Source organism: Thalia democratica, chromosome 4 (assembly GCF_965202585.1).
Source record: "Thalia democratica chromosome 4, ktThaDemo2.hap1.1, whole genome shotgun sequence".
Lineage (NCBI taxonomy): Eukaryota > Metazoa > Chordata > Thaliacea > Salpida > Salpidae > Thalia > Thalia democratica.
In genome coordinates, this window is record NC_139168.1 from 51,039,154 (window position 1) to 51,051,038 (window position 11,885).

Genomic DNA, 11,885 nt, shown 5'->3' on the forward strand with positions numbered 1-11,885 from the left:
GTAAAACAGTACAACTGAAACCAAATCTGAACTGTAAGAGTTATGGTATTTATGTAGCAGTATGCACAAGATGTGATAGCAGTTATGTAGGCCAAATTTAAAATAGCTACAGTAAAAGAAGGACAGCACACAGATTCAAGTGGAACAGATCAAAATCAAACTTTAATCCTGAATATATATCAGATGAATATGCATTGTTTAGACACTATCATTTTAGGCATAATAACAACTTGAAGAGACTTATTTTTAATGACGCACACGAAGTTGCTTTTTTGAACAACCTAGTTTTAAGAAATTAGATTATAGAGAACATTTTTGGATAAATAGACTCAAATCAAATTTTAACATAGCTAAACACAATACAGTGATTAATAGGGGTAAAATAGAAAGTACTTTTTCTAAGATGATGCATTTTTTGTAGTTATTCACTTTTATATAAACTTAATTGTATATAAATTTGTACTTTTTTTAATTTTTATAAGCTTAGTGTTATTATTACAAGGATTAAGTGAAATACTTTTTGTTTTTTAATATAGAAAATTTGTTTTTGTTTGTGTTTATGAGTAAAGCTGAATTTATCCAAATCTTGTATATTAAGTAGTTTTCGCCTTAAATTTTCTAAATAATTTGTGTTTATATTTAAAATTTGTTTGTTTTTTAAACAGCCGTTTATTTTATTGAAAATGTCTAATAAATAGATGAAAGCTTTGTAAATGGTATGGTAGTTCGGTTTGTATTTCACTTGACAGATTATTTATGAGCTATATTATAGCCTTTTTGATTTGATATTTAAAAGTACAATTGTCTGAAATAGTAGTGAATTGGATTTTGTTCTGACCCCGGATACTGCTTACTTAATTTAATTAAAGAAACAGTTTAACTAATAACTTATCAACTGTTAATTAAAAACCTATACACTTTTTCACGTCTAAAAATGATAAAATTAAGAATTGTTAGAAAACTAAAACCTAGCAAAATTCTAGTTTTTATTCAGATTTTTCTACAAATTCCAGTTTTTTTTGGAAACCTTGTATTTTGTTTATATATATCTATCATGGTTAACGCAATCTCAGGTCTCTTAGGCTAACCAGGAAAATTCAGGCTAATTCGTTTAACTAAATTTAACTTAGATTTTTAAACGCTTTTTACATTTATGTTTCAATCATTGGGCATGTTAATTACACTGTTCATTATTTTCGCTAAACAATAAACTTTAATATGTTTGTTTTAAGTATTTGACATACAATTAGTAAGTTAATTACTTTTTCTGGTTCTTTTAGCTTTAATTTATTTTAAAATTGAATACTTTAAAATTTTGTTTTTTTAATTTCAAATAAAAAAGTGTATTTTGGATGCAGCGTTTTTGGACTAAAAAAGGTGTACTCATTAAATGCCTACTTAAGCAGCAAATTCCTGAAGGCGTTTGAACCTTAATAACTAAGTTATAAAAGATAATATTATTTATAAGTATTCAATCATTTCCAGTTTACACATATTCTAACCGTATCTTTTTTTTTGTTTTATACTGTTACCCACCGCTCAGAGTACTTTTTAGCCGATAAACGCCAAGTTCAAAATGCTTTTTGTATTACTTGGAACTTTAAAAAAAAACCTAAAATTACTAATGCAACAGTCTTATATTTAAAAATAATTACACATTATTAAATTTAAGAAAATTAAAATTAAACATATCAGAAAAAAGTTAAGAACTTACAAATTGTACTTGAACCAAATATTTAAAACAAACATTTTACAGTATATCTATTTACCGAAAATAACGATTAGTGCAATTTAAATTTGCATACCGCATGCATGGTTGACACAGATCAAGCTGAGAAAAATTTCCTGACTTTTTACTTTTCCTGACTTTTCTAAATCAAACTCTTAATTTAAACTTATTCTAAAATGTATAACTTAACACTTAAAAATATATAAAGCTTTTAATTTAATTTTAATTCAGGTTAAAACTACAGTTTTTTTGCTGAATTTAATCATCAAACTTCCATTACATCACTTAAATCATCTGTGTATGATTGATGTGTTTGCAATAAACAGCTCTACCAGCAAAATACTTGTATTATTAACTTATAAACACAGCTTGTCTGAAAATGACAAAAATTTATAGCATTTCCTAACATAACTGTATCTAAATAAACGAAACGCCATATAAGGAACTGTAACAATTAAAACCTTAAATTAATAACGAACTTTTACAATTAAAACCTTAGAATATTAAAGAACTTAATAACGCTGTTTCTTTTATTATATGTACTAAAACTTATTTTTCCCGTTTCTTTATTAGCACTTCAATTTATTCATCTAATGAAGATATGGTTTCCTTCATCTGGTCTGCATCACGCTTCATTTTCATGGCAGTTAAAACCATTTGCCTTATTTTATCTAAATCGTTCTCATCTGCTGCCCGTACACTTATTGAAGAGAATCTTTTCTCTAAATATAGCCAGAATTTGTGGGCTTCATTCCTTTTCTTTTTGCACTTGTTTATTTTACCTCAAATTTTGTTGCCTCAATTATTCACCTAAACAAAAAACACTTTGATTCTAAAATTATGCCAGATAAACTTTTGTGTATATATCACGGTTTCACTATAGAACTGTCCTTACTACAGATCATCAATACTAAAACGCTTAAAAAAATGCTTGTTTAAGTAGGGTAGTTGTTCAGTACTCTAGAAAAATTTTGCAGTTTTTTAAAGGATATTTTATTAATTTCTACCAGATGAGGCATTGTAAATTAAATAACTTTGTAAACTTCTAGGAAAACTTTGCAATTTTAGTCTGACTTTAAAGGATTTCTATTATAATGAACTACTTATAAGCTTAAAAGCTTTGGAAAATAAGGAATTTTGTAAACTTAAACTGACATAATCTGACTTTTTATTTACATTTTGTAAAATTTCTTGGCTTTTACAGACTTTTTTATCAAAAACACCCCCCTAATATATTTTTTCCTGACTTTTATCATTTTTTTATTTTTTCCCGAGTTTTCCTGATTTCCTGACCTTGTGGCAACCCTGCGCGTGACAAAAACATAAAATATATTAAAATCTATATAAACGAAAATAATGAACAGTGCAATTTAGATGTACATAACCCATGATTGAAACATTATTGTAAAATGTAAAGTGCGTAAAAAAGCGATATCAATAGAAATAAAGAACTTTGCAATTGACATTTACATACCCCGTGATTGAAAGATAAATGTATTAAGTGTGTAAAAAAGCGGTATTAATTAAAATGAACATGTATTAGGCTATACATATGAAAATGCATTGCTTTATTTACTTGAACGTGTAATTAACAACTTAAAATAGAAAAAAGTTTATACGTTTCAGTGCTCAATTGGCATAACAACTATTAGCATTATGACAATTCTGTATTAGGCTTTATGTAGAAAACTAAAAAGCAAAATTTTTCAGGAACGCACTTTGGCGCAGTGTTCAAATTGCGTACATAAGTGACAGGTTACTGGACTTATTTTTTTTATACCTTTTAGATTACTTTTTTATGAGAACCAAAACTGTTATTCATATCTAAGTAAGCTATTTATTTATTTTTTTATTTATTTAATAACACAATTATAGCCAATTAAACTTTGTTAAAAACTAAAATAAAGTTAACAATCTTTTAAAATACATATATTCATAATTTTATTACTATTAGTTATAGCTTGAGACAGTTACAAATTGAAATTTCTTCATTGTTAATAAAACAAAATTTATTGTTTTTTAACTATTTCTCAATGTAAAATTAAAAGTAAAAATTTTCTAAATAATATAAAACTTTTTTTTTGTGTTTAAAGCACTAATAGATAATTCTGGTCTTTACAAACCTTAAATGATAAACTAAATGTTTATAGCCTTCATAAGTAAAAATTAATAATTAACAAGATTTTTTTATTGTTTAAGAAGTGCTACTGAATGACTAGAAAAAATAGTTATTTATTTCTTAAGTAATCATATCTTTATATAGTTTAGGGCCATGTCCATTGTCCTTCTGGTGATTGAGTTACTTTTCCCTCCCAAGGTTTCCACTGTCTCATATTACGAGCAAGTTTGTATTCCCTCTTGGCCTGTTCTGCAACTTCCTCAATCTGCCCGCTATTGAAAATACTCTCAACTTTGGCAACGTCCGGTTCACTTTTTAAAACCTGAAATTATTTTTCAGTTACTTTATAACTATGTTTAAAAACGCTTTAAACCTGGTAAAAAATATTTTATTTTAGTTTAAAGTAAATTGTTAAGTAAAAGTTCTAAAACTAGTACTAGTTCTAAAAAATAAAGAGCTAAAATAACTCTAGTTTTTGTTATCCATAATATATTCAATAAGAAAGATATTTAAGTAAATTAATATGTCTGAATTGGAAATAAAAAGTATCATTGAAAACTGCAAAGTTAGTAAAGCAACAAAGGAAAGTTTGCTACAACTAGGAAGAAAAAATGATGCAAAATTTCAATCAATGGAAAAAGAAATCCATAACTTGAAAAGTCAGTATGAAACTAAAATCAAGGAACTTGAAATCAGTATCCAGAATACACAAAAAACTCATGAGGAGGTTTACAAGAAACAAACTACAGAAAAGTCTCTTGATCACCAAATCAGTTCACTAAATGAAAGTTTTATGAAACTTAAAACAGAGTTCTGCAAAAAGTTTGATAATTTTGAAATGAAACTTTCAATGTATGCAGAAGCATCAACAAACTCCTTTCAAAAACAACCAGACTTTATCAGTAACATTGACAGTAAATTGTCACTAGTAACACATCAAATAAATGCTGAAACTGAAAGGAAATTGATAGAAAAAAAAGCTTTAAATGTCATAGTATTAAATATTCCCGAAAAAATTAGCAATACATCAGTTTATACGGTAGAAAATGCAAAAAATGACCTCAATAAAATACAAAGTTCTCTAGGTTCCAACAAGATAGCTGAAACTGAATTAAATACATTATACCGTATTGGTAAATACAACTGCAATAAAACGAGACTAATAATTTTGAAACTAGTGACACAATCTAGCAGAAAACGACTATTGAGTCTAAGAAACCTTAAAATACAGCATCTGGGAAAACAATTTAGTATCTACATTAATATTGATAGAACAGAAGAATCAGAGATGGAACATTTTAGAAAATTGAGATTTAAACTAAAACATAAACAAGCAGAAGCTGAAAGTAAAAATTTGAACATAAGATACGTTATAAAACAAAACAAAATAGTTGAAAGTACTCAGCTGCCCTTTCGGTTTAACGCCCAGGATCTCTGGGCCTAATAAGTCAAGCTTCAACACTGACATGCACCTAAAATCATCTAGTTTAATCTTTAATAAATACTAAGGCCTCAGGCACTGTTTTTTCTAATAGTTTAACCTCTAGTAGAGATTTATTTTTAAATGTTTCATATACGAATATAAAATCTATTTTAAACAAAATAAGCTTCATTGAATGTTATATGTGTACACAAAATTTAGATTTATTTTTTTTAACTGAAACATGGTTAAATTCAAATGTTATTGATTCAAATTTTTGTCCTCTAGGGTATAATATAATCCGTAATGACAGAATAGGCAGGGGAGGAGGCGTTGCTGTTATATTTAAAAACTTTTTAAAATTAATTGAAGTAAAAACTAATTTTGTTTCATCTGATGGTTTTGAATTTTTATGTTTTGATTTGATTCTTAAAGGACTCAAATTGAGATTTTTATGTGACTACATCCCTCCAAGTTCCTCTAAATCTCTAGCTGTTGTTTCAAACATGATCGACTTAATCAGAAACCTTATTCCAAAACAGTCTCCTTTTTACATTTTAGGTGACTTTAATTTGCCAAATATAGACTGGAATATCCCAAGCACAACCTACAATGACTGTCACAAATGTTTTATTAAATATTGTTCAGATAATCTCCTTACACAACTTATTGACTCACCTACCCATAAGAACGGTAATATCCTCGATTTACTGCTTTGTAATTATATGGCATTAGATAGAGTTAAGTTTCATTTGGTTGATTCACCTTTAACAAATATAAATGATCACAATGTTATTTTGTTTGGGATAAGTGTTCACAAAAGTAAAAAACCATATCCTAAATCACTCTATTCAGATTTTCGTAGAGCAAATTTTGAGAATATTAATAAATTTTTATCAGAAATAAATTGGAAAATTCTTTTTAACAACTCAAAAAATCTACAAATGTTTTATGATAAATTTATCAAAACAATAAACTTTTCAATCAAACAACTTGTGCCTTTAATTAAACAAGACAGAAAAATGAAAACATATCCTTCTGATATAAAAAAGCTGTTAAGAGAAAAACTAAAACTCTACAAACAATGTAAGTTAGATAAGCAGATGATACAAAAATACAAAACTGTATCAAAAAAATATGAAAAAGCAGTGAAAGTGTTCAATATAGAACATGAAAAACGTTTTTGCCAAAACACAAACTCAAAAATATTCTACAGCTATGCAAAATCAAAGCTCAAGTTAACACCTTCTTTACCTGTATTAATTAATAAAAATAATTTTCCAATAATATCAGAACTTGATAAAGCCTCTTTTTTTAACAAGTCCTTTCAAAAGGTATTTATTAAAGATTGTGATGACAAAAATTTTAAACTTGTTAGTAAAAAGTGTTTGGAAATGAAAAACTTCTTCATAAGCAATGATGAAATAATTAAGTCTGTTAATCATTTACAAGATAAAATAATCAGAACGCCTGAAAACATTCCTTCATATTTTATTAAACGTACTATTTATTCCCTAATTCTTCAATTTCACTAATTTTTAATTGTTCACTAGCTACATCCTCTGTACCAAACCAGTGGAAAGTCTCATATGTCATACCAGTGCAGAAAAAAGGTAGTAAGTACAACCTTTTAAACTACAGACCCATTTCTTTGACAAGCAGATTTTGTAGAATTTTCGAACATATAATTTCTCTAAAAATACTTGATCATCTTTTTTAAATAAGCTAATTTCACATAAACAGTTTGGTTTTCTACCTAATCGATCACCTAGTTATCAACTGTTGAATTGCTTACACTCATGGTTGGTTTCATTTCTAAGCAATAAGTTAACTAAAGTTATTTACATAGACATTCATAAGGCTTTTGACTCTGTATCCCATTTTAAACTAATAAAGACTTTAACTCAATACAAAATTCATAAAAGTTTAGTTAGCTGGTTCAAAAAGTTTCTTGAAAACAGAACTCAAAAAGTAGTTATTGGTAACACTTTTTCAGAGTCTTTACCTGTTTTCAGTGGAGTGCCTCAAGGAGGGGTTATTGGCCCACTTTTATTTATAATTTATATCAATGATATAGCTTTAGAAGTAGATGATGATAGCAACATAAATCTCTTTGCAGACGATACAAAAATTTTTAGCCAGCCTAACACAATTCTACAAAAATCTTTGGATAAAATTTATCATTGGCTAAAAGAAAGAAAATTAGTTTTAAATCCTAGTAAATGTCAGGTTCTAAACATTCAAAAAAATGCATCTAGTATCACTTCTGAATTTAGAATAAACAACATAAGGTTACCTTCAACTAAAGTGTTTAAAGATCTGGAAATTTCTATTGCTGAAAACCTAAAATGGAACCATTATATCAATTACGTTTATCAAATTGCATCAACTATTTCTTTTCAAGTTTTAAAAAGTTTTAAATCTACAGATATAAACATTCTAAAAAATTTTTACATACATAGTTAATTGGCCTGTTAAAGCGCTTGGGGCCTTGGGTTTTTAAGTTTTGTTTATAGTCAGTGTTCTCAACATTTATCAGCTACTACGAAAGTCCAACAAACGCTGAGTTATCTGAGTATTAAAGATTTGAAAGTAAATATGAAATAGGCTCTCCTAACAAAAGTGAAACACGTTGTTCAGATAAAAGCGGTTCTAGTTATACGAATAAAAGTGAAACAAGTTGTATGGACAAAAGTTAAACCAGTTACTCAAATGAAGGCTGAACCAGTTGTTCAAATAATGTGAAGCCAGTTGTTCGAATGAAAGTGATACCAGTTTTGGAGTGAAACCATTTGTTCGGGTGAAGTTGGAGTAGGATATTGTTGTTCTCTTTTCGGAAGCACCGGAATTATAAATTTTGTGTTATAATTTTTGTGTTTTTATGTTAATTTTAAACTTTAATTAGTTAAACTCTGTTTTTTTTCATTTTTAATGTACAATTTTGGTTTATTTTTGTCTTTTTTTTGTATGTCTTTTTGTATAAGTGGCCTAGGTTTTGATGCCTGGGTCCTTCGTATGACAATAAACTTACAATAATAATAAAAATTAAATAATCTTTATAAACTCAATTACTTAAAAGAAGTATTGTGTATTAAGAACAAGTATAATTAAGTTGCCTTAAACTGTAATATTATTTTTCAATATTGATATACAAAAAATTATAAATAATGATTCACTCAATTAAATCGTTAATATAAATAAATCTTGGACAAATATAAAAAATAAAAAATATATTGAACTTCTTCTACAAATCACAGTTATAGTATTTATTCTTAAATAAGATCATAGAAAAACAAAAAAAAAAGTTTAACTAATTGCTTTCAATGCTTACCGCCAACTTTTTTAAAGATAGAATATAGTGAATAATAAATAATGTACAATTGTATAGCTCATTTTAGTTTAATTTATGTGTAAATATTTTTGATAATATATTTATATTTAATATTATTGATAATATATTTGAAAAAAAAAAGTTATTTAAAGGCATAGGGGCGAGTTAAGGGATAATCACTTTTTTACAATTTGATCTTAAAATGTAGAGTTGTAACTAACAGGGTTGCCACAGATCAAGCTGAAAAAGTTTCCTGACTTTTCCTAACTTTTTACCAAAATTCTCCTGACTTTTCTTCATCAAACTCTTAATTAAAACTGATTCTAAATTACATAACCAAACACTTGAAACTATACAAAGCTTTCAATCTTATTTTTTTACAGGTTAAAACAACAGTTTTTTTTTTGCTGAATTCAATCATCTAACTTCCATTACATTACTTGAACCATCTGTGTATGATTGATGTAATTGGAATATACAGCTCTATCAGCAAAATACTAGTACTTTTAATATACTTTTAAACACAACTTGTCTGAAAATAGAAACAATATTTTAGAATTTCTTAACATAAATGCTAAAATCATAAATACTAAAAAGCATACAAAAACTGCTTGTTCAAGTAAGGTAGTTGTTTAATATGTTATTGAAACTAGAAATATTTTGCAGTTTTATAAAGGATATTTTATCAATTCTTACCAGATGAAGGCATTGGAAATCAAGTAATTTTTTGGAAAATTTTGCAATTTTAGTGTGATTTAAAAGCACTTTTAATTAATATTTTACCATTTAAAAGCTTTAAAAAATAAGGAACTTTGTATATTTGAACTGAAAAAATCTGACAATTTTTAAAATTTTTATCAAGTTTCCCAACTTTTTTTGTAAAACCCCCATTTTTTCCTAAATTTTGTCATTTTTTTAGTTTTTCCCGAGTCCTGACCTGGTAGCAGCCCTGAACTAAGCTATATGTTGCTTTTAAAAATTTAAACTATTTTTTGAGATTTAGCTAGTTAGAGTCAGAGAGTACGATAGGTTCCTTATAAGAGGAAAAAACTGAAAAAAAGTGTCATTAAAAATCTATTTCCCACTACATTTTTTGGGATAAATACATAAAACTTGTTACTTGCAGTTTTTAGAAAAGTATTAGTAAATAACAAAATAAAAACTCAAGTTTTATGACCAAAAGTGAACTTTTTTCGAAAAAGATATAAGTTAATAATTTAAAAATTCTTTGTGACAGATTTTGTACGATTCAGCTTAATGCTTTACCAATAAACTATTTTCAGAAATATCAAAAAGTTAAAATGAATAAGAAGTTCTACAAAGTTTACAAACGTTATGACGTGATAAACTTATAAGACTAATTAAAATCACAAAAACTAAAGTACATTAAAAGTTTCAAATGAGAAACAAGCATGAAATACTGAAAAAATTTGCAGGCCACAGTATTTCTGAAAAAAAAAATTAAAACAAAAAATAAATACTCTTGTACTCAAGTACTTTATTAACTTACGAAATTTTGCTGCTTATAAAATATGAACTTTTCTACATAGTCTGAAATATTAGCATACACAAGAAATAAACATGCAATAAGTGTATTTATGTGAAAGATCTATTTACTACAAACACTCATTTGGAAGTAAAAAACAAACTGTAAGGCTTTATAAAAGAGTAAAAAAACTATGTTAAAATATATAAATTTAGGATGCATTCAAAAACAACAGTATAGTTTTATAATAAATGCTGACTTAAAATATAAATATTTTTAGTGTATATTTTTAATAAACATCTTTAAACACATAAACAATTAGTAACAAAAATTCAATAAGTATGGTAATTTTTAGCAAAGTTCAAGTTATATAAAAGTAAGAATGTAACTTATGTCATAAAACTTTAAAAATCTTTTTTTCAAAAACTTTAAAATCTATATATATATATACTAGCTTAAAATAACTCTTTAAACTCTTAACAAATATTCAACTGAAAAACATTATGCTGACAGTCACTAAGAACTAGTAGCAATAATGAAAACTAAGAAACAAAAACATATACCTTTACCCTTTCATTAACATGGTGTTCAGTATATTTTCTGTATGCAGCTGAGGCAGGTATATCTTGTAAAACTTTAAGAATATTATCATAAATGAGAAGCAAATCTCTACGTGGTTGTTTCAAGGCCTTAAGGCCTACTAGTCCTGTAGTAACTTTACTTGCCATTTGATAAACTCATAAATAACTTTTAAAAACTAAAATAAATTGTCTTGCTAGTAACTATTATTAAAATATTAGTACATAATTCACATTTATTGAAAGTTATAAAAGTTATATATTTGTTAAGCTACTCATCAGATAAGGACTGCTAAAAAATAATTTCAATGTATTATGAAAATTGGTTGAAAATAGTAAAGTCATAAGGATTCAAATGTAAACAAGTCTATGATAACATTTTAATTTAGAATAGCTTATTCTTCACCAATATAAATTTAGGATAGAAATATTAGAATAAAAACAGTTAAGAATATTTATAAAACTTGCTGTAAAACTAAGTTTTAAAGTAAAATATTATAGAAACAACAATATTGACACACTAAACATACAGTTTTAAATTATACAAATCTCGTTTTCCAAAAAAAAAAATAATAGTTTAAGTCTGTATTGTAAGTATTAAAGTAGTATTCAGAATATTTTTTCTTAAGGATTAAGTAAAAATAAAAGGTAATTAAAACACTTTTTAAGAACCAACATTCAAAAAATTCTTTTTAGACGAAAAAAAAGTTTATACAGTTGATTATATATGTTTTACATAAGATATTTATATATTGTTTTATAAGGGTGTACTTTAATCAAAACTATGTGGAAAAAAAAGAGCTTATAAGAAAAATAGGCACTTTATAAGAATCTACAAAAATTAATGGTTTTTATTAATATATAATTTTATAGCAAGGGCCGGCAACACTAGCCGCATGCACTTTTTCATTTTTAATGGGATGCGGCCGCAAAAGGTAATTCTGTGGCTTGCGTGCATGTTGATATGGCACACTAAGACTTAATTATAAGTTGATTGTTTAGGTCAAAGTTCTGTTTTTTGATATATTCCATATTTGTCCCTTATATAAAATACTATACTAATTTTTCCGCTAAATTAAAAAAGTTAAAAAGACATGGTGTATTTATGAGTTTTTATTCACAGTAGAAACATATGGGTTTTTCCTGCTTCTATTGATCTAAAGTTTCTGTTAAAATACTTTTCATCTTGCTTGGGCTATTCTTGGATTTTGTAAGATATCAA

The 11,885-nt window shown here is 26.4% G+C and overlaps 1 protein-coding gene across 1 annotated transcript; it reads right to left on the bottom strand.

Moving 5' to 3' along the window:
* Window positions 1–3,653: 3,653 nt before the first annotated feature.
* On the bottom strand, window positions 3,654–10,838 carry LOC145833989 (NADH dehydrogenase [ubiquinone] 1 alpha subcomplex subunit 5-like). The gene is made up of 2 exons (XM_082941286.1): window positions 10,649–10,838; window positions 3,654–4,170 (listed from the first exon to the last, which is right to left on the bottom strand). The coding sequence occupies exons 1-2, from the start codon at window positions 10,811–10,813 to the stop codon at window positions 3,994–3,996; spliced, it is 342 nt and encodes a 113-aa protein (XP_082797412.1). The 5' UTR covers window positions 10,814–10,838; the 3' UTR covers window positions 3,654–3,993.
* Between the last annotated feature and the right edge of the window lie 1,047 nt (window positions 10,839–11,885).

Excerpts from the sequence above, each read along its gene's own strand:
- LOC145833989 (XM_082941286.1), bottom strand. The coding sequence starts at position 10,813 with ATGGCAAGTAAAGTTACTACAGGACTAGTAGGCCTTAAGGCCTTGAAA. Across the intron at positions 4,171-10,648 it reads ATGTTAATGAAAGGGTAAAG|GTTTTAAAAAGTGAACCGGA; the intron begins GTATATGTTTTT and ends AAATAATTTCAG.